At 40.4% G+C, this 24,365-nt stretch overlaps 1 protein-coding gene across 7 annotated transcripts in view; it reads right to left on the reverse strand.

The window, feature by feature from the left end:
• The window catches only part of SBF2 (SET binding factor 2), a 265,755-nt gene that overhangs the window by 52,298 nt on the left and 189,092 nt on the right, over positions 1-24,365 (reverse strand). For all 7 annotated transcript variants that reach the window (XM_060767041.2, XM_060767036.2, XM_060767031.2 and 4 more), the window contains exons 17-22: positions 22,932-23,000; positions 6,667-6,837; positions 2,702-2,964; positions 2,440-2,612; positions 2,128-2,201; positions 260-455 (exon numbers count right to left, since the gene is read on the reverse strand). In XM_060767041.2, the coding sequence (XP_060623024.2) occupies positions 260-455; positions 2,128-2,201; positions 2,440-2,612; positions 2,702-2,964; positions 6,667-6,837; positions 22,932-23,000 (946 nt within the window). The remainder of the gene's footprint in view (positions 1-259; positions 456-2,127; positions 2,202-2,439; positions 2,613-2,701; positions 2,965-6,666; positions 6,838-22,931; positions 23,001-24,365) is intronic.

Raw genomic sequence — 24,365 nt, forward strand, 5'->3', positions numbered from 1 at the left:
GACTGCAAGGGCGGGGCTGGTAGTAAAGTGCAAAAGCCTGATATTAAGTTAGGGCTAGAAGGGCCAAGTCAATTGATGAACAGATTAATCAAATTTAATGTGCATTACATTTGCCAGCAAATCCTTTTTTGGTTTCAGGGTCTTGAAAACTGAGGTTTGCACTGGATTCAAGTAAATATGGGTAGATGAAAGGGTTAAATACTAGTCTCAGGTGTATTCTGGTGTAACAGTTATTTTAACATGCTTAACCAAACCATACCTAGTTGATCATGTGGTGTGCCTTTAAATATAACTCTGTAAGTTGTGAGGAACAAAGCTCCTTCTGCAGGGAGAATATGAGGTCCTCCAAGTAATCCTCCAGTGGCCTCTTCTCTGCCATCGGGATCCAGGAGCACGCGAAGACCTTCACACACAAACTCTTCTCCTGGTAGCAATGCTGGCCGTAGAATTTTGGGCTGGACCCAAAAACAAGAATTTTTATTTTAATTTTAAAAATACGTACATTGTGCAGCACGCAGTGCACTATAGGTGTCATACTAAAATGTTTTGGCCAGAAATACTGCAACAACTTATTGTGAAAGTATCTAGTAACGGTTTGTATAGAATGAAGAACAATGTGCTGTTTCTAGAGGTGCATTATCATGCAGAGTTTTCTACTATAGGGGCAAGACTTAAAAGCAACCAAAACCAATGCTCGCTTATTAAACTGAAACCAGTGCATTCCTCAACTCTACAACCTAGCAGGGAGCTACCAGCTTCTGGGATAGGCTACACATATCACTTTTGGTTAGGATTTGAGAGCCTCCTAAGGACAACAAATTATGTGAGGATTTACTGATTTGGCCTTCCCCAGACTTTGCTGGACTCCCTTGGGATCCATAATCCATTTTGTGACTAGAAATGTCTCTGGGAAAACCTGTAACACTGTGCATGTGTGGGAATTTTGGACTATAAATAAAATGAGATTAAACCCTTGGCAGAAAAACTTTGCCTTTGGTTGCCTCCCTTTTTGCTAGCAAGTAACAACACCTTTATTCAGGCAGGCCTCTGAATTTTAATTGTGGAGCAGTAGTATGGTGTGTTGTATAGTTACTGGTGTGTTGTATAGTTACTGGTGTGTTGTATAGTTGGTGTGTTGTATAGTTAAATCTTTTATTGAAAATTATGTTTGCTCTTTATAGCTGTTTTAATCATGTTTTAAAAATAACTCTGTTTAATCTTTTTAAACTTTTGTAAAATGTTTCAGTTTATTTTTTCAAAATTATTGTAAGCCATATTGAATTCCATATTGGGAGAAATATGGAATATAAATTCTATAAACAAACGGACAAAAAATAAGTTTAACTAATTAAATATCCTGCCTCTTCAATCTTGCTGTTGCTATTATTGCACTACTTTTTCTCTTTCAAAAGAGATTCAGAGTGAAGGAAGATCTTATGTTTTCAGAAATGTATAGCTAAATTACATCTCAGAGTGCATTACAAGGTATAATCTCATAACTACATTCTTACCAAAAAGTTATGTAGTTTGCACCCTGCATCTTGGAAGTGAGTTTCATTGCAGACCTCACAGCAACAGCATCTGGCCACATTTCTGGACTTTCCTGTTTCTTTCAGCAGTCTTCCCCTCAACTTTTAAACTACGTACTTCAAAAATGTCTGGTGAAGAGTTCTGAAGAACCCCAAACCTGCACAATTTTGTGGCATTTTGGTGAATCCCCATTGGGGAGATAGGGCGGAATACAAATAAAGATGATGATGATGATTATTATTATTGCTAACTGAGTCACTGCCCAACTAAGCATCTTGGTTTCATTTTATTATTTACTTATTTCTTATTTCACTCTGGAAAGCCTGTGGGTGGCCAGTAAGTAGCAGAAGACACACTACTTCTGCTGGTCTTTTTGTTTGTTTGTTTAGAAGTTTGATTGGGCTATTTTTCATACTTTACAATCGTTTACAATAGAACTAAACAATAGATGAACTGCTTTTTTGTTGAACGTTACCAATGTTTCAATATGCTTTTAAACTGATGCAACTATATTAGAAATAAACATTCCCTAACCTATAGAACTGGCCTTATGCTTGATATGTTTGTATCTTTAGAAACACAGCCCTAAATACTTGCCTTCTGTATTGGTGGTAACCTTCTACTTTCTCGATGGACAGCCTCCAAAGTTTCAATGTGCATTGCTACAATTCCTGGGAATAAATACCACCACAAATGAGCAGAATACCACAAAAGCAAAACAAACTAAAACAGGTCTCCCATTCTAAAAACTGCTCTCAGAATACCTGAAATAGGTTTTTCACAACAAACTAAATTAAAATTACCAATGTTCACTGTCAACAACAACAACTCTTTCCAAAAATATTTTCTCTTAGGCATTACAAAAATAACTCTCAAAACAATTTCAAGACTGAAGTATTTTCTTCATACCTGGTATCATGCAATGAAGACTCCGAATGTGGTCCTGTGTAACTCCACTTTCTGTACAAACCTTGTCTATGAATCTGGTAATGAAACGCACAACGGCATTGGCAATATCATTGTTTTCAGAATCCTCAAACCCACTTTCGGTATCATAGCTCTCAGCAACACTACCTGCAATGCTGAGAAAGCAATTCTAATCAGCTAAACCAACACTTGGAGGTTTGCTCATTTAAAAAAAAACCATCATGTGGGAGCCTTGATTACACACCTATTTGTGACAATGCTATTGCTTCCACTTTCCCAGTCTCCTGTGGCTGAAGTTCTTAACAGTTTATTTTTACTGGTATCCAATGGCACCAGCAAGTACACCATGAGATTGGCGAAATGAATTGCTTGGCTGAAAACCATGCTTTCCTCACTTTGTACCAGCTGCTGTTGAATCTCTTTGCTAAGTGTTGGCCAAAGGCGCAACTGCTCAGCAGCCAAGTCCATTGCAGTCTTTTCTTGAGTATTGCCTTCAGAATTGTTCTCCTAAAGGGGGAAAGTAGTCACAACATTATATCACTTTACACTGTTTTAAGAATCCCTTTTCTTGATTCTAGCCTGAAGCAAAGTATGGAGGAGAATGTCTACCCCACAAACCAGAGAGAAATAACAGTGATGAATAAAAAAACCTATACTGTAACCTTTATTAAATAATCAAACACATTTCAAAGTAAAAGTGAAAACTAGTATTCACAAAGTATAATGCAGCATGACATAAAGCCACTGCAAGAGGAGGGAGCTGGAGTTTTTTTTGCTCATGGAGAATTATGAATCCCTCTTCTTCATGCTCTTGGCTATTATCTTAAAATTCAAAGAACTGTTTCTGCCAGATACTCATAGAATGTGTAACAGTGTATGATAATTGGTACTACTAAGGAATGATGTATTCAGGTCCAATCTACTCATAAGCCTTTCTATGCAGTCCTTTGTTCAGCCCCCTCTTTTCACAGTGCAATTTTACAAACTAATTTATAGGTTGCTGTTCCTTTTCCTTTCCAAATCCTTGGTTCATGCTGAAAACAATCTTGAATTGGATGGAAAAAGATTAAACTGTGTGACATCGATGATTCAGTCCAATCATATGTAGCACTTCAGTAGGTGAGTCACGTGCAGCTATAAATAGTTTATACAGCATCAGAAATGTTCATGTTTTCACTTGCTGTATTTATCATTCTTAGTAAACTGGGTGGATGGCACGTAGGCAAAATGTATTGTAGCCAGATTAAACTAGGGCAAAGGTATCTGGCAAGCGTTATCGCATTACCTCACGTATGGTGAAATTTACAAGAATTATTGTATAATCAGTTCTCTAGATTTCTACAGGGTATGGGGCAATACTTGCTACAACAGCCCTGGAGTTCCACCCACACAATTGTTCTTATCAATCTTACCCTCACTGGACCACATCTGAATTTAGACATGTGGAGCTGGACTGGCCAAAGCAAATTACCTGGCCACCGTAGCATTTTTTTTTTTAAAAAAAGCCCTCCACAGAACTCTGCTTAGGAAAGAGGCTTGATTTAGAGGAATTCTCCTATTTATTTATTTTATTTATATCCCACCCTTCTCAACACTGAAGGGGACTCAGAGCGGCCTTACAATTAGGCTGCAATTCGATGCCAAAAATAAACATGCAATAAATAAAAAGTTACATTAAAACAACACAATTTAAAACCAATTATTAAAATCACACAATCCAAAATCATAATCCAAAACTGTTCCATTTGTTAATTCGCTATTCCTTATTCTCTTGTTGCATTAAAGACTGAAAGCTTGGGCACATAACCACATTTTTACTTTCTTCCTGAAGATCAGGAGGAAGAGGGCTGCTCTAATTTCACTAGGAAGGGAGTTCCAAAGCCGAGGGGGCCCAAATGAGAAGGATCTGTCCCTCGTCCTCTCCAGTAGCACCAGCGAAAGAGGTGGGACCAAGAGCAGGGCCACCTCAGAAGATCTTAATTTCTGAGGTGGATCATAGAGGGAGATATGTTCAGACCAGTAAGCTGGGCTGGAATCATTTAGGGCTTTATAGGCTAAAGCCAGCACTTTGAATTGTGCTCGGTAGCAGACTGGCAGCCAGTGGAGCTGACATAACAGGGGAGTTGTGTTCTCTGTATGCTGTCCAGTGAGGAATCTGGCTGCTGCTCATTAGACCACTTGAAGCTTCTGAACAGTCTTCAAAGGCAAGCCCACGTAGAATGTGTTGCAGTAATCTATCCTTGCTGTAACAAGAGCGTGGACCACTGCAGCCAAGTCTGGCTTCTCAAGGTACGGAAGCAACTGGCGCACAAGTTTTGATTGTGCAAATGCTCCCCTGGCCACCATTGAGACATAGGGTTCAAGGCTCAACAATGAATCCAGGAGAACTCTCAAGCTGCAAAACTGTGTCTTCAGAGGGAGTGTAACCCCATCCAACACAGGCTGTAACCTTATTTCCTCCATACTATAGCCCACTCCATTCAGCAAGGTTGGACAGGGAAGAGGGGAAGATGGACAAGGAAAGCCATTTTGCTAGCCCATGTTACATTTATTTAAATCTGAACCCAATCCATAACATACAGTATACTAGTCACAAGCTTCCTGTTGTTGCTTTTCCTACATTTTTAATATTCTAGGTAATGCAGAATATATGTTGTTGGAAACTCAAGATCATTATGACAATTGCCAATATTTTACACAACCAACACGCCTTTATCAGCTCTATATAGGAAAACTTCCATTCAAGTGAATAAAAGGGAGAAATAAAGTAGTGTTTATCTGTTGCTAAAAACAAGAAAACAGATGATTTTTTGTATTCATTTTTAAACATGTTATCTTAAAAAATACATAGGCAAGTATCTGGAAGTGGTGATTTTCTTCTAACACTCTGAAATACATCTTGGATATATGCTCAGTTGACAGACATGTTGTCATATATATACCAGGAACCAGATGTGTGGATACAAGTTAATCATATTCTATCTTTTCCTACTACATCTATACTTCATAGCTTTCTGCAACAGGCACTCTTTCTCTTTCAGTAGTCATTGCCACACAAACTTGAGACAAACAGGTTGGTAATAAATATGACAATTATATTAGCTTCCAGGTTCTACATAAGATCTAGTCTAAGGTCTGTATAAGTAAACATAGCATAGCTATTCATTGCTGCTGTGAGGCAGGGGAAGGGGGAGAAATTGTTAGTTTGGACATGGCTATGGGATTCATAATGGTGAAATATCTGCATACTAGGTTTCCTTTGGCTTGAATATTTATAAGGTTTGTCCATTTCTGATGTAGTAAATGAAACATTCTTGAAATAAGTTTTCTATTGGAGAACTGTTTGATTTGAAGTAGAAGGAGCTGAGCTCTGCCGGGGCTAGAAATTCATGTACCAATGGATGTTTGTATTGTTATCATATCTTGATAATATATTCATTCATCCTAGTAGTACAAGTTTTAGAGCAAACATTCAAGTTTTTTTTTTTTTTTTTGTCGTGTCAGGAGCAAACGCTCCTGTTGTGAGAGAATTGGCCGTCTGCAAGGACGTTGCCCAGGGGACGCCCGGATGATTTCTGATGTTTTATCATCCTTGTGGGAGGCTTCTCTCATGTCCCCGCATGAGGAGCTAGAGCCGATAGAGGGAGCTCATCCGCCTCTCCCGGGATTCGAACCTGCGACCTGTCGGTCTTCAGTTCTGCCAGCATAGGGCTTTAACCCACTGCGCCACCGGGGGCTCCTTAACATTCAAGTGATTTATGAGAACACTTGGTGCCTGGTGTTTTCATTCAAGACAAAACTGGCTTTCTACAGAAAACAGTTCAATTTGATTACAATCTAAAATAATTATTGGTATGACTCATGTTCATACAGCACTATTTCAAATTTTTGAGATTATTTTTGTTAAAAAACAGAAACAATAAACTGTATATATTTTAAACATTTAAAATATTACATTTGCTGATTATATAGAGCACTCTTGTCAGAGAGAACACACTTCAAACATTTACAGTGACTTGGAATCAAAATTAAGATTGTAATTTTTTTGTTACCATTCTGCTTGCTGTAAACACATATATACATCTTGGCATGAGTTATGTGAAAAGCATAAGCTATTCTTTACAATATCATAGTGAACTTGTAAAAAGTGTTATATGCCATAACCCTGGTTTAGCTTAGCTTATTTGTTTGCATTATTCTTTTACTTACTTTCTGCTTTAGGTTTTGTGGATGATTGTCTTCCTTAGCTGATAGGTAGAGGGAACGAATTTGATTTTCCACATCACTATAAAATGTTGTTTCCCAGAACTGCTGGTTAGCCCATATCGGGTGATCTTGTACACAGGTATAAGCAAATTGACTGACTCCTGGAGCTAGCTTCTGAAAATGCAATAAATCATCAGAATGACTTTTTAGAGTGAGGATTAATCATAGCCTCCTGGTTATAAAAACATAAAAAGGATTGAGTTTCACATCACTTTATATTCTACACTTAATAATCCCAAGCACCAATATCACCTATGAATTCAATTGAGTTAGCACATGCATTATTCAGTTTTTAAAAAATATCACAGAAGCCTCACTTTGAAGTCAGGAAACTGGGCTGTGATTAACAGTAAGGAGCTGTAAAGTTCTCTAGTGATGAAATATGAATCCTGAGATTATGGTTGCTTACAAGAGCTGGCATACAGAATACCGAAACATCAGATAAATTGTCATTTATTATCTTCATACAGGCTGGTGTTATATGTTCCCAGTAAGTTTTTTCCATCGGGTAATTTGGAATGGACCCTCATAATGCAATGGACCCGCATAATGCAATGTTTCCAGAAACAATGTTCATCATTGCAAGTCTATTTGCAAAGTTCCTTCAAAGAAGGCAAAAATGGATCCTGTGACCAGTGTGATTTAAATGCTCTTCTTGACACTTCAGATGTTCCACCTACATTGTAGTACTTCCTTCCTCTCATACCTCTGCGGCGGATTAATCTTGTTGAATCCTATATTAAATCAATTCAGTATTTTAAAATTGGCCTGTTATTAAAATGCATTCAGAGTTCACAATAGATTTCATGACTGTTATTCCAAAAACCATTTCTAAACTCCAAATTATTATAGAGGTTTCTTTCCATGCCTTCTATGTATACTCAAGTCTTTCTGAGGATCGCCTGCAGGTGTCTAATTTTGAGAACAAGGATGGGTGTTACTCAAGACAACCAAATTGCAGCCAGCAGATGGCAATATATTTCTGTGAAAATTGCATACCATTCTCCTCTATGATAGCCTTTTGAAATAATTATGTTGAGTACTCCATCAACTAAATTAACATACACGATTGACTTCTTCTCAACATATCTACCTGTAAAAGAAAACCTTGCCATACACCAACGTACCCAAACCATAACGAGTCCTAAATTCACTTAGCCTCCTGAGGTGGTTCCATGGAAGCAAATGTATACAAATTACATTGTAACAACGACTGCAACACACGTCACAGATATCTATAGCTTTTAATGAATACTCAAGAAAATAGGAAGCTGCTTTATGCTAAATCAGACTATTGCTCCAATCAGCTTAGCATTATCGACTCTACAACGGGGGAACAAAAATGGAACATTTCTAAAGAAACCAGGATGGATTTACAAAGACTTTTCAGATGACCCAGATTTTAAAAAGAGACATGTAACAAGAGGAAGAAGGAGAAAGTCACAAAAATACAAACTAATAGCCAATGCATATAGGACGAAAAGTCAGAATAGCTAAAGTTCAGAATTAACTCAGAATTGCCCAAGAGGTTAAAAACAAAAAGCAGCTTTGAGGCTATATTCAGAGCAAGTAAAAGAACAAAGAAATAGTAGACCATTGTGTAGAAAAGATATTAAAATGCTAACGAGATAGAGAGAAGGCCAATCTATTATTAACCAACCAAAATATCAAACTAACAAGCACCCCCAAAGCCCACTTCATGCACATTTTTGAATCTCTACTAGCTTTCTCACCAGGTACAAGAGCTTAAAAATTAATCTTCTTTGCCTCAGTTTTCTCCCAAACAGAAAGCGGTATTGGTAAAACTAGAATAAGCCAAATAGTAGGAGGACTGTATCTCAGAACTGGTAAAGGAATGCCTAGTTACTCAAAATGAATTAAGAGTACGAAAGAAATGCACGGATGCAATATTAGCCACAATCAAAAGCACTGCAAGTAAAATGTCTTATTAAGTATATGTAAAATATCGCATCTTACAGCTTCTTTTTGAAATTTTAAATCAAATAACCAAAAGACTGAAGTTCAAATATATACTATGACAACAGTGAAAAAACTCTCCTGAAGCATAGCAAGGCTAAGAAAATATAGATAAATATATAGCATATCTATATGCAAAATAATCCATTAAGGACATGATCCAAACTATTTTAAAACTCACTGAATTTAAAAGGAGATATTTAAGCATATACATATAAATTCACCATTGATTTCAATGAGAAGAAAAAGTGCTTCCCTTGGCTGGTTTGTGTCCAATATTTTAACATTTGTACATTTTACTGCACAATCCTAGTGTAGTCTTAACAGTCAATACTCAGATTTCTCTAGCGTAATATGTGGTACAAATATTGAATTTTTAGATTCAAGCTGAGGATCACATTGCCCTTTCCCCATACACTTACAGAAACAACATAAAGGGTATTTTTGCCAAGAACATTTTTGATACTAAGTTATAAAGCCTCAACGGGAAACATTCTAGAAATTCTGATGGAACGTAACTATCATAGTGTGAATGGCGCCACTATTATATGTATATTCAAGAAGGTTTTTTTGTATGCCAATTTAAACATGATTAAAATGGGTAAAGTAATGAAATTAAAGACAATCTGTGACTCTACACATATATTCAAGGCATTTGGACCAAGGAAATAGCTCCTATCTTACACTGTGATTAATCTCAAGTCTTAGAACAAACACAGATATCTACAAGATTCTTTTAGCTTCATGAACTTCCCACAATCTCTGATATTAGTGATTAGTTTCCCAACAGGTCTATAGAGACACATATAGATAGTCAGATAATTTTCCTTTATTAAAACATTAAAAAACCCTGCAATCTGACTCACAGCAGGATGGGAGCATATTTGTTGTTATGTGTCTTTGCATCGACTCTGATTTATGGCCCTATCACAAGGTTGCCGTGGCACAATTTATTCATAGGAGATCTGCTAGCGCTTTATTCACAACTGCAACAAAAATGACTTTATATGGGGCAAATCCTAAATTTCAATAACTCAGTAAAAAAGGGTTTCAATTTGATTTTTAAAAAAAATACACGGATTCCTGATTTGATTGCAAATTACAGCAAGAAGTTAAATAAAAGTGCGAGAGTAAAACAAGCATTTCAAAGTCAATGTCTAAATCTACTAAAGCAAATGTATTTTAAGCATGTCATTATGCCACTACTGTGCTCTTTTACGTAATAAGCTGGATCTCATTTGTGTTGGCCATAATGTTAGCCAAAGTGATTTCTTCAGAAATTAATGGATACAAAATGCTTTGCTTGGGGAATATGTAAAGAATCAGGGTGGAGGAGAATGCAGAATTGTAAACACTACTACAAATGATGAATTATCCTGCTAATCCCAAGAGTTACATGTATAAAATATTTCCCCAGTGTTGAATTTTTTTGTGTCAAACAGAGTGCTAATTAGGATATTTTTTAACAAAGGAAATCATACACCACTGAGAAATCAAACAAATGTCATCCAAGTACTTACCATTGGAAAAAAAAATCATAAAAATAAACTTTGGGCAATTGAGGGCATGATACCATTATCTGTAAGTATTCAATTACATAATGTAATTGCGCACTACTATTTCTAAATGAAATATCTATTTTTTCTCCTTAGATGTCATGTTAGCAATACATCTAAACTTAGTCACAACTTAGGCCACTTCCACACAACTGAATGAAATCCCACATATTCTGCTTTGAACTGGAATATTTGGCAGTATGGACTCTGATAACCCAGATCAAAGAAGATATTGTGGGATTTTCTGCCTTGATATTCTGTGTTATATAGCTGTGTGGAAGGGCCCTAAGTCTGCAGTTTTCAACTCATTTTCAGAGATACTACACAGGCCTAGCTCAAAACATTTTGCTGCCTGAAGCAAGAATGCAAGGGTTCTTTCCCCATTTGCTATTTATAAAAGTCAAGTGGACTGGAAGAGATCTGTCACTTCTAAAGCAGCAAGTGATTTAGGTTTACTAGGCCATACATAACTCTTCTTAATTGGAGAAAAACAGGGCACAGTTGTCCGCCCCCCACCCCATCATCTTCCCCGGTCTTTCAAACATTTTGGTATCAAGGTATTGGATAGGATACATAAAATGTCATAATCATTTCCGGGAAATGTATTCAAGGATAACTGAGTTGGCCGTGCAGCAAAATAAAACAAAATACAAAAATCCACAAAAGTGTGATAGTTTTATTAACCAACCAAAATATCAAACTAACAAGCACCCCCAAAGCCCACTTCATGCACATTTTTGAATCTCTACTAGCTTTCTCACCAGGTACAAGAGCTTAAAAAATAATACAGATGAAAAGTAACAGTGTTAGAGCCATAGGCCTACATTTTGAATCAGAGGTTACTTTTGTTATTCACTTGGCCTTATAGTGGGGACATTTAGAATCATAGTTAGAAGAAATCTCGTGGGCCATCCAGTCCAACCCCCTGCTAAGAAGCAGGAAAATCGCCTTCAAAGCACCCCCGACAGATGGCCATCCAGCCTCTGTTTAAAAGTCTCCAAAGAGGGATCTTCTTCTTTTAGGCTAATTGGGGACCAAGATAAAGGACAATAAAATTTAAGCTTCGTTAGACAGATGATGATACAGGGGATTAGGACTTAACATTTGGAGGTTTCTGCTCTAGTAAAAATAAAACTCCTGAATGGTTTTTTAAACATTTTTTTGCAACATGAAGAAACCAAGGGAGCTTTAAAAACTTGCCTTTCGGTTAGCCAGTACAATTATTGCTCTTTTCTGCATTTTGTTTCATATTTATCTTGTTCCTTTTGCCTCTCCAATCTCTCCTGTGGTGGCATTTTATATTATCTTCCTGTTTCGTTTTTGTGACATTGGTGAACAGCAAGGAAAACTAGCAAACAACAACAAAACCTTTCACTTGCTTTTAGTTCATCAAAACTGTCTAGTCCTTATCCCTATCCCTGTGAAAATCTGCAAGTTTCTTGAACACGTTGATGCAAACCGCCCCAAAACACTGTTTTTTATACAAATTTATACCCAATTCCATCCTTCCCCCCCCCCTTCATTGTAATTGAGAATTGGTAGGTTACTCACCTGTAACCATCTTTCTTCGAGTGGTCCTCTGTGAATCCACACATATGGAGTATCTGCGCCTGCGCAGGCTCCAACGGAAAACTTCCCAAGTTGAAACTTTTAAGTTTTGGCAGTAACTCTGCCCAGCCGCCCAGCAGGGCATAAAAGGCACCCCGCGCACACTCCCGGTAGTTCCTACGCCGCATTAGCGAGGAAAAAGGGGGAGGTTTGAAGAGGGGACGGCCGGGCGGGTTTGTGTGGATTCACAGAGGACTACTCGAAGAAAGATGGTTACAGGTGAGTAACCTACCATTTTTCTTCGTGGCCTCTGTGAATGCACACATATGGAGAGCTAGCAAGCTAAGGTCCTGGATGGTGGGAACAAACCGACACCAAGTTGAGGGCCAAACATATGTTTATTAAAGGATTAACACATACATGTTCTGAAGAAGTACTGTCAAGCAGTGTGTCATCAAGGTATTTTGCATGTTCCAAAAAACATAGCACAAGCACATAGCCCTATAATAAAAGGCATAGTAAACCTAAAAAAACCTTCGAGGTCAAAGAGAAACAACCCCCCAGAAGGCCTGACCAAATTAGCATAAGCTGGTCGGAAAAAACAAAAACAAACCCTGAGTACATACATCTAGCCACCTGGCTCGAGGCTAGAGGCCAGGAGGGCTGAAATAACAAGTGCAAATGCATTGCATAAACATGTGCAATTAAACAACAGCGAGTTAGCATGTGAGGACATATATTAAACTTTGTTGCATAGAAACACAGTAGAAACATGAGAAGACAACAATTGAGGAGCAAGGTATACACACAGAAATAGTGAATCCTTGGCAAGCTAAAGGTGGGCAGTCAGTCAGAATTGATCTGCCGAAAAAAGTGTCCCTCCGAGACAGGGTGTCTAATTGGTAATGTGAAACAAAAGTCATGGGAGTGGACCAAATGGCCGCTTTGCAAATCAAGTCAATGGGGACACCTTTCAAGAAGGCAGTTGTCGCAGCTATGCCCCTTGCCGATCTGGGGCGGATCGAGGCTGGAGGGGCCTTTTGAGCAAGTTCGTAACACAGTTCAATGGCTGCTCCAATCCATCGGGAGAGTTGCTGCGACGATATTGGTAATCCAATTTTGTCCGGCGCATAGGCCCCAAACAGCCTAGGCGACTTACGGAGAGCGGCAGTTCTCTGTCTGTAAGGCCCTTCGAACATCAAGGGAATGAAGTCTCTTCTCCATCGGGGAGGATGCGTGTTGGAAAAAGGATGGTAAAACAATGTCCTCATTGACATGGAATGGGGATATTACCTTCGGTAAGAAGGTGATATCAGTTCTGAGGACTACACGATCAGCATGGAACAACAAATAAGGTTCATCTATTCGGAGAGCTGCCAACTCTGATGGCCTTCGGGCCAACGTGATGGCCACCAAGAAAGCCACCTTCCAGGAAAGCAACCTCAAATCAGTCGTGGCTAGTGGTTCAAAGGGAGGGCCCACCAGTTGGGCCAAGACCAGGTCAAGACTCCATTCTGGGGTGGGATGGTGGACTGGAGGGTGAAGATTGGTATATCCTTTCAGAAAGGTCTTAATAAGATGATTCTGGAACAAGGAGGGCGAACCCAGCGTCTGGAGGTACCAAAAATAACTGCAACATACGACTTCAATGTCCACAGTGGTCCACGCTCTTGTTACATCCCGAATAGACTACTGCAACGCGCTCTACGTGGGGTTGCCCTTGAAGACGGTTCGGAAACTTCAACTGGTCCAGCGAGCGGCAGCCAGGCTGCTCACTGGGGCAACATACAGAGAGCACACCACCCCTCTGCTGTGTCAGCTCCACTGGCTGCCGGTTCAGTTCCGAGCCCAATTCAAGGTGCTGGTCTTGACCTACAAAACCCTGTACGGTTCCGGTCCAGCGTATCTGTCCGAACGTATCTCCCTCTACGTCCCACCACGGAATTTAAGATCATCTGAGGGGGCCCTGCTCTCGACTCCACTGCTTTCCCAAGCAAGGCTGGTGGGGACGAGGAGCAGGGCCTTCTCAGTGGTGGCCCCCCACCTGTGGAACTCACTCCCAGTGGATATCAGGGCATCGACATCACTCCTGTCCTTTAGGAGAAAGGCAAAGACGTGGTTGTGGGACCAGGCCTTCAGGCAATCTGCTAACTAGATAGGACAACCAGGCAATTAGGACCGGCAGGACTGATATATGTGGACTGATAAATGTGGAAGAAAACTCTGAACCATGAGATAGCGAACACTGACTGGCAAGAAGGAAGAAGCGGTTTGTATCGGTTTGTATGAAATTTTATTGGTTTTATTGGTTTTAACGCGTTTAGATGCAATGTGTTGTTGTTGTTTGCTAATTTGTTATTTTGTTTTATTGCTTATCATTGATGTATGCTATGGGCATCGAATTGTGCCTTGGATGTGTAAGCCGCCCTGAGTCCCCTTCGGGGTGAGAAGGGCGGGGTAAAAGTAAACCAAATAAATAAATAAATAAATGTCGACAAAGCCAGGTTTTGGGTAGCAAGGGAAAAAAGGAAGTCCAGGATGGTCAGTATCGATGGAGGCATCTCTGTTCGGGATTGGTCCCAAAGGAAGGTGTGGAGACGGGCGATACGGTAAGCATATGCTTTCGATGTCGACGGTTTGTGTGCAGCTTTGAGGATTGATCGGACCTCTGGAGGAAGGGATGTCATGGAAGGATCCTCCAGGCTGTCAAGTGGAGGGATGGAATGTCTGGATGCAGTAGAAGGCCCTGCTCTCTGGAGAGTAGGTCTGGCCTGGGATGGAGATGGAATGTTCGATCGTTGGCGAGTCGAAGGAGAGCTGGAAAACATACTTGTCTCGGCCACTCCGGCGCGATGAGTATACAATTGGCTTGTGTTATCTCGATCTTCTCGATCACCCGAAGGAGTAACGGGATCGGAGGGAAGAGGTAGAGGAAGTCGGTTGACCAGTCGAGGAGAAAGGTGTCGCCGAGGCATCCTCTGTGATCGTCTTGGGGAGGACGAGCCCTGAACAGCGGGAGATGGGTGTTCTCCGGAGAAAATAAGAGATCGATCAACGGTTGGCCCCACATGTCGAGGTCTGGCGATGTCGATGCCAGGTGCCAATCGTCCAGGTATGGAAAAACCCGGATTTTCAGTCTTCTTAGGCATGCCGCGACTACTGGCATACACTTTGTGAATGTCCTTGGGGCTGTGCCGAAGCCGAACAGAAGAACTGTGAAGGAATAAGTCTGTTGCCCTATTTTGAAGGACATGAAACGCATGTGGGACTGTCGGATGGACAAATGGAAATAGGCATCCCTTAAGTCTATCGATGCGAAGAAGTCGTCTCGATACAGCATGGGAGTTATCGACGATACCGTAACCATTCTGAACTTTGTTACTTGGATGAATTTGTTTAGTGCCCTGAGGTCGAGGATGGGACGGAGGGAGCCATAACCGTCATAACCGTCTTTGACAACTCGAAGCATCCACACATCTGATGTGATGCGTCGCCACGCATGGATGAACTTGGCGAGGCGGTCTCCAAATCGAGGAAGCTGACGGTTTGAGATTGCAGGTTCTCTGGGGCAGGGAAGAATGGAGAGGGTTGAGGTGGAGTCGACAGAAGTAACGGAGATGGAAACGGTATCGTCAAGAAGGGCGTCAAACCCGATGTCTGGAATTGCCGTTAGCCAGAGGTTGACGAGATCGGGACCTCTGGTTTTGCTGGGGCCGGCGCTGTTGCTGTTGAGGTTGAGTCTGGGTAGTTGACCCGGGACGTTGGGTATGTCTCGTTGACTGTTGACGATAAGGATAATTGCCGAAATGTCGCGGTAATTGCTCCAGCGATTTCTCTGAGCTTGTGGTGGGTTTTCAAAACCACACTTGGTGGCGAGCAGCTTGTAGTCTTGGTTAGATTTAAGTTTGTCGTCGGCCCCGGCATTAAAGAGTCCCAAAGCATCAAATGGTAGATCTTCGATGACCTGACAGGAGGATGTAGAGAGGCCCGATGATGGAAGCCAGGAGTGCCTTCGGATGGCTATCGCATGGGCAATCATTTTCCCTGCGGTATCACCAGTGTGTTTCGCCATCTGCATCTGATGGTGAGCTAGGGAAGTGGCTTCTTGGGAGAGGGCGGACATGACTGCTCGATCTTCCTCAGAGAGCTTTGCGATAAAGGGTTGGGCTCTTTCCCATATGATCTGTTGATAGGCACCCATGCATGCCCCATAGTTCGCCATCCTAGTAAGGACTAAGGCTCCGGAATAGAGTTTCCTCCCCACGGCGTCGAAAAGTTTCCCTTCTCGATCCAAAGGGGTATTCGACTGTCTTCCAGACTGGGCTGCCTTGACCATGACCGAGTTCGGGTCGGGATGATGTTTGAGCCATTCCAAGCCTTCGTCATCAGTGCGATACCATGCCTCGATTCTCTTTGAGGTAGGGGGTATCGATGAGGGAGTCTTCCAGGACGCCTGAATGACCTCTAGAAGGTAAGGCAGGCATGGAAGCAACGGAGCCAGAGGGGCTTCGAATTGGACCCTCTTGAAGACTGGATCAGTGACCGCCTTTGAGGTCTGTTTGATTTCCAGGCCTAGCATTTCTGCCATTCTGGCCATTTGGTCGGCGAAGGCCCGAACATTGTCAGTTGGGGAGGGCGGATCGGCCTCGTAGGCATCGTGGGTTGGAGATCTGCCAAGGGCAAGCGAAATCACCAACTCTGAATGTACAGAGCCTTGAATGTCTTTGTCCTGATCATCATCCTCCGAAGGGTGAGGAGAGGACGATGGATGCCTCGATGGGACCTGAAGCGGTCTGGCCACTCCGACCGGAGATGATGGTGGAGGCAGTTGCTTCGATGCTGAAGCCTGAGCTGCCCGCGCCAACCGCGTGGTCTGCCGTACCCTTTCCAGTGCCGCTGGAGGAAAGAGTTCTTGCCTCGCTGCCGGAGGGGGATTCTCGATGACCGTCTGTACCGATTGAACCGGTGAGGTCGGCGGTTCTTCCTCCATTTGGACATCTAGAGTCGGGTCCACCACTGGTCTCGGCTTTTGTGCCGACTGAATGGGGGATGACCGAGATGAGGACGTCGCTGACGACGTCTGGGTCGGTTGTTTAGAGGAAGATGAAGATGAAGATCGGAGTTGAGGCCTCTTTTTGGCCGGGAGTTGCTGGAAGGATTTCCCCGGTGTTGAAGGGATCGCGGGCGGAACAGTCTTGGCCCTGCGGGACTCCTCGTGTGACCTTTTAAAGGTGATTTTCATTGCCAAGGTCGATGGTGGCGTAGCTGCTGTCGATCTTGTCGAGTGGACGGAAGCTACTGAGCTCGAGGTGGATGGACACCTCGTCAATACCGTCTGGGTGGTCAAAGTACAAGGTTGTTTTTGAGGCCGTTTAGATGACCTGGATGTCGTAGACGGTGGTTTTGAGGCCTGCATTGCCGAAGTTGACGTCGAAGGGGCCGATGTCAAAGGAGGTCGGGATGCAGTCACTGTCGATGTCGAAGGCGCCGAGATCGAAGAAGGTCGAGAAGCAGAGGCTGTCGACATCGAAGGCTGAGGTGCTAGAGATTCTTCGTAGAGAAGAACCTTGAGGCGCGCTGCCCTATTCTTTCTCGACTGGGCTGTCAGCGCCTGGCAATATTTGCAGGTCGAAGTGTTATGGCCTTCTCCGAGGCAGCGGAGACACTTCGAGTGTTTGTCCGAGTCAGGAATCTTTCTCGGGCATTGAGTGCAATGCTTGAAGCGCGTTGTGGACATAATCAGGGAACTTTCTGAGCGAGCTGTGCGGTGGAAAAATAGGAACTACCGGGAGTGTGCGCCTTTTATGCCCTGCTGGGCGGAGTTACTGCCAAAACTTAAAAGTTTCAACTTGGGAAGTTTTTTGTTGGCGCCTGCGCAGGCGCAGATACTCCATATGTGTGCATTCACAGAGGCCACGAAGAAAAAATTAGTTTGCCTGAACTAGAATAGAAGCACTGAATGAATGAAATTCATGAAAGCAATGATTTACCAGTTGAATGGATCCATTCCATTTGGAACTCAAGACTGGATTTGGCCATGCATTGTAGTGGGGAGGCCAATCTTTTCCCAATAACTCCGTTGCTACAAAAAGTGAACCTTTTCCTGAAATTTTGTAATTGTCTTAATGAAACCTACATTTCTGCTCTATGCCTTTTTCACAAAAATAATCTGCAAACAACACAAGAGGAATAGCATACATGTGTAGGAGTCCTAAATACTAAAGAAGGTATAGGAAAATAAAGTGCACTTAGTGACAATTTCTGTCCTATGAGGGCAATCATTTCTCTCATTTTTAAAAATATATAAATGGCTTTTTCAGGTGAATTAGTTCCCTGCTTCTCTGGTCACAGAAAGGCAACCCAAAGAGTCTGTAGGGACTAAGGTAAAGATAAAGGTTTCCCCTTTTTCTAGCCTAGTCGTGTCTGACTCTGGGGGTGCTGCTCATCTCCATTTCTAAGCCGAAGAGCCGGTGTTGTCTGTAGATATCTCCAAAATCATGTGGCTGGCATGACTGCATGGAGTACCGTTACCTTACCACTGAAGCAGTACTTATTGATCTACTCACATTTGCATGTTTTCGATCTGCTAAGTTGGCAGAACTGGGGCTAACAGCAGGAGCTCACCCCAGATTTGAACTGCTGACCTTTCAATCAGCAAATTCAGCAGCTCAACACTTTAACTCACTGGCTAAGGACTATAAAAAGAGCTAGGAGAAAGAAATGCTTGCTTTGCCCACCCCTACTCTCATTTTTTTTTAATACAAGACTCCATGTATCTATTCAACTGTAATCTGCAGGGTTTCATTCATCTCAAAATGTGCTGCCAACCCTCTAAATGTCAACAAATTCTGCAATAAATGTTATATCTTGACACCCCCCCCCCCAATTTTGTAAAGCACTTAGCATATCAACTCTTTCGGCCATTTCTTTGAATAATGGCAGGAATAGGTGGATACAATGCATAAATATCCACCAACTTCTGGCAGAAATGCTGTTGTTAATTTCTAGTGATAATGTGAACATAAAGGATTTGGACTTTCAAAATGGGAATTGCTTTAGACACAAGTCTCCAGAAAAGTCTTAAGTGAATGAGGCTGTTTTCTGTATTACTGTGACGGCGCGTGTGGCGCCTCATATACTTAGAACTGTTAGTTGCAGGATTTTAAACTGCCATTTTATTTCTGTTTACCTTGTACATGTATAGTTAAATGTCATTGGTTATTATAGCTGTCAATTTATTGTTGTAGTGCACCAATTGGTTTGTTTCCCCAGTTCAGTTGTTTAGGCTCCGCCCCTTCCAAGGGAGAAAGGGAAGGTTTCTCCCTCACCCTTTTTACCTCAGTAAAAGACTCATTGGATGGACGTGTCCAAAAGCTTGGCCCAAAAGCCCCTGGTCAAGGCATTTTTTACTACCAGTTCTTAAGTTTTACCCCTGAGTCTTATTATTTATGTTCAAACCCCCTGAACGAACATGTGAAGACTTCAGGCGCCCTCACACCAGTTCTTTGGCACCATAGGAAGGTCTTGTCCTTCAATTTAGGCCACTGAACTGGGGTTGTGGTTTGCTCCGGCATCCATAGCCATTGAGAGAGAGGGAACAGGAAAAGCTTCTCAGCTTATTACTCCTGGGACCCTGGACTTAGAGTTTACAAAGTATCTTTTCCCAGTTGAAACATAAAGTTTGTGTCAAAGAAAGAGAACTGTTAACAATAAACATCATTTCGAGTTAACTGTTGTGTTCTGGTCCTTGGGAGTTCCAGTTTCCCTAAAGGAGGGCAAGAAAGCAATCCCCTGGGGAAAGCAGTTACGTCCATGCCTCTTTCTCTATAGCCCCAGGCGCGACGGCACAATTACGGAATTGCTGGCATTGAATCTTGTGGTTCATTTCCATTCTGGACAGAACATAAGCATTTTAAACAGTTTATGAAGACTGCATATGTCTCCATGCACTCTACATAAGCACAGGATGAAGAAGTGCATTGAACTGTATATTCTAAACCAACACAAGACTGAGTCATGCAAGCAGAGCATGCAATCTCTCCCTAAGTAACATGACCAAGCTATCCTTGCAGATGATGTGTATGCATAGGGAAATGTAAAAAAGGAAACCCAGCCAGAATGCTGGTAGCCCCTTTTGATACCAGTTCAATTTTAATGGCATTTTAAAAAGACCTCTGCATGCAGCTATTGCAGAAGCATTGCCTGGATTATAAGGTATGCCCAAGCCATGCCTTTTAAGAATTTTTTAAACACGATTGTACACCCTTTCCATATCTCCAGATAAACTTTCTCATAAACATCATATAGATGGCAATAGGATTGGGGGAGCAAAAATGGATTTTTGCCTGGCCTTGTATGTTCGAGTGCATGAAGGTGAGCAGTTGAGCCACAATACTAACTTCTGATATCTGTTTTCTCAAACAAAAATTCAATCAGTGCAAAGTGTTGGAATTCAACCATACACTGCTCAAGTCTGCAGTCCTTAATGAGAAGCAACTAGATAGCATTAGGCTAGGCTGAAGGAATCCTTCCCCCAACCCCCACCCAGCTCCTGAATGTCTGTTGATGTATCTGTTTTCTCTCTCACTCACTCTTTCTTTTCCCATCCTAATTGATGATGTAGAATGGCGTTTATTCAGGACGTATGTCCTTTCATTTTAAGACCCCATGGTCACACTTCTTCTTTTTCCACCTTTTCATTCAAACCTCTCTCTACTCTGTGTGATTGAAAAAATGTAGTATTTATAGGTGTTTCCTTTTGTTTGAACCTTAGAAGTAATGGAGTTAGAGTGATGCTTAGACACTGAACCAGAAAGCATTCTGGAGTATTCTGGATTTCAGAATTCTAGATGAGGGATTTTCAACCAGTAATATGAATATGTTTGACTGTGTCAAGACTAACTGGGAGGGCAAAATGAATCAAAAGGGAAGCACCTACCCTGGATATTTCACACCCAAGCTATTGAAGCACAACACAGACAATCCCAAAAGTAGATGTTAGAAAGGGGAATACATATAATTTTTACACAGAAGTCTTCTTAGCATCAATTATATATATAAATGTATTTTGAAATGCTTTACTATCACATTATTTTTATTAACTCTGTTGGAAAATTAACACAACAGGCCATATTTAACAAAAAAAAATAGAGCGCACAGTATGGCAAATGTAATTACATGTTATTTATTTTTGAAACAAATTCCAGCTGTATTAGTAATGGTAAATAGAAACATTGTTGTCTGCCCTAGAGGTTAAAATTGTTTGCTCGCACAGACCATTAGTACACACAATAAAGAATGTTCCTGTTGATGTAGATGAATCATACCTTTTTTTTATTATTCAGGTCTAGTAATACAAAATGAAATAAAGGGAAGAGACAGTAATGTTCTCTGCTTCAAAACTGTAAGGCCGCAAGTATGTATCGGTATACTGACTTGTTGCCCATGAATTTAATCCTGATGGCTATGGGCTTGTGGATTTCTTCAGTCACATCCGGCTCTATCGGGTTTTGTAAGTGCCTAGTCACTCAGTATTATTACTGGAATTTTACTGGACATCACAAGAGTCACAGTATGTTGTAAACAGAAATTTTCTTTTGTTAATTTAATTACGTATGTGTGTTGCCCTAGAGTATACTTCCACTAGACACAGACTTTACGAGATTTTAAAAACTTCAGGTTTTTTGGTTAACCCTTTATCGAATCAGTTTACCAATTGCTATGCAATATGTTATCTTAATTTCACAGAATTTCCAGAAGAATCTGAAATATATGTTTGTTATTAGAAATACTGGGAAACACGCTTTGAATTTTTAAATCCGATTGTATTTTTAATTGTATTTTTAAATGTATTTATTTAAGGCATTCTTATACCACCTCTCAGTTTGCCAAGCTCCTCAAGGTGATGCAAAAACATTTAAAACATTTAATTGGTTAAAATATAAATATGTTCCTTGAAAATGATTATAACATCTATGAATTAAGACAATCAGAGCAGTTTCAAGGTCCAAAGGCCATATGAAACAATATGGCTTTTGCCTGTTGAAAGTTCAAAATGAGATGGAGCCAGTCTACCATCCATTAGCAGAGAATTACACAGACATCATGTCTACACCCCAACCAAGCCTGGTGGGTGTTCAGACATGCAATAAGACCACCTCTCACATCTTGGACAGGCCCATACTTGGGATCCAGTCTTTCAAATACCTTTTTACTCAGACAGGCTTTTAAAGATGAAGGTTTTTAAGATCAAATCAGGGGGTGCTGTGGTTTTTAACTTTGAATATGTTTTAATGGATTTTAACTGTGATTTTAAAAATACTGTTTAGTTTTAATTCTGTTTTAATGTTTGCATATTTGTATATTTTAAATTGTATACTGATGCTTTTATGTTAAGCCACTTTGAGTCCCCTTTGGGAGAGATAAAGTGGGGAATAAATAAATATCGTCATCATCGTCATCATCATCATCAATACACACACACACATACACAAGCTGTTTAAGGGCTTTGTAAATCATAGTGATGACAGAATATCCCTCCCTCCATTTGCTCCCTCCCCAGCATGTTAAAAAAGCACCGATGTTTGGCTACCGGGATGGAAATTATTTAAAATGTGATGACCGGTGTGAGGAAAAATATCTCTAGATGCATTTTGGAAGAACTCTAAATGGTCTCTAAAAGATTCCAAATGTTGTTGTTTATTCATGCAAGGCTTACCTGACCTGGCTGCTACATTTCATGTGTGCATAATTCAAATTCCAAATAAAATATTTGCTGAAACATGTTGAAGCAGCTCCTTCCTTTCTTGGCATAGGAACCTACCCCTATTCTTTGTATGTCACTTATCTCTGCTACCATAGTAATGCTTAGGAAATCGTCAACTTCATTAACTGAAGTAAACTTGTATTTTTAATGTTAAAACAGTGAGGGCTTTCTGTGACTCATATAAAAGATGAAACCTTTCTTGACAAAAAATAGAAGTTGGGGTGAATATGGGAGTCTATGATGCTAAAACAGGACTGGGTACATGTGGCTCAGGGTCACACAATACCTACCCCTACTTTAAATAACTGCAGTTAAGGCTAGTTAAACAGATACAATTTAGTTTACAGGAAACCATAACTTACCCGATAAAAGGCAGTTGTTAGTGGCAGTAGTGCTGCAGCAATGTTATATTCTTCTGATGTAGAACAATCCTTAAAGTTAAAACAAGAGGGGGAGAAAGAGAGAGAGGGCATGTTACAATGTTTCTGAATGCAGTTTTATATGTTTCTGTTTTATCTTCTTAAAGACATCTTGAGTACCAGGGCTGGGGAAAATGCAGGACATAAATGAGTAAATTGACAACAATATCATAAGTATCATTTTGCATTTTCAATATAAATTCTTAGGAATACCTGTATCATGAGATTTATAATCTACTCAGATCTCACACAAGTGAATGCAGACCTAATAGTATTAGAAACAAACTGAAAACATGAGATAATGAAGTATCCCATCCCAGTAATCACTTCGGGTTCTCGGTTTTCAATAGTTAGCCAAATATTGATTATATAGTAATCTGTTTTAGGTTGTAATTATGGTTAAAATAGATTGGCCAATATGTCCAGTCATACTTCAGTCAGAGATAGCAAAAGATTATTTGAAAATATTTTAATATTACTTGTAATATTAATAATTATTTACGCTTACAAAATACACATATATCATACAGTCACAGCTTTGACACAAAAATACTTCTCATTCTTTCTACAACTGCAATCTCCCCTCTCTACAAAGAAGTAAACGGTTATGTAGCCAATACAAGGTCAAGAAAATATGAATACTAGAGTATAGTCAGTAACCCAGATAAGGTGATTGTGAGCAACAGAAAGGCTGGGAAGCTTTCGGGAGATTATGACAACTGTCTCCCAAATATCAAGTGCCTTGGAGTACCAAACTCAAGACTAAGTCATGCTTCATATTGTCTAACGTGATTAAAGGAATACATAAAAACTCCTAAAACTAGAAGATCATGACCTGAGCTTTATATGACATGAATATGTATGGTATGATAAGATCAAGCTGAATGTAGATTTTAACAATCATTATGAGGAATATGAATTTCAACTACTTTCCTCCTTACTGTTGATATAAAAAGTATGTAATTGAAATATCAATGTCAGAATATGAAACCCAGTTATGTACGAATTATGAACAAATAATTCGTGAAACATATAAATGTTTGTAAATATTAGAATATGAACAGAAGAAAGATTGTATGATAAAATGGACAAGAAATTTTGGCTATAACACATGTAGCAATGTGAGAGAAGGTGGTAAAAGGTTCTCAAATTTAATTCTGTTATTATTTGAAGGAAAACGGTTTAGTACAGACAGACACCAGGAAAATTATCTAAAATGTATATAGGATCATCAAATGTATCTGGAAGTGGAAAAAAATGCCTCTGGAGTACCATATATATCAGAGTATAAGGCGACACCTAATTTGACCCCCAAAATCTGGGAAAGTTGATTAACTCAAGTATAAGCCTAGGGTGGGAAATGCAGCAGCTACTGGT

This window comes from Anolis sagrei, chromosome 1, assembly GCF_037176765.1.
Source record: "Anolis sagrei isolate rAnoSag1 chromosome 1, rAnoSag1.mat, whole genome shotgun sequence".
Taxonomy (NCBI): Eukaryota; Metazoa; Chordata; class Lepidosauria; order Squamata; family Dactyloidae; genus Anolis; species Anolis sagrei.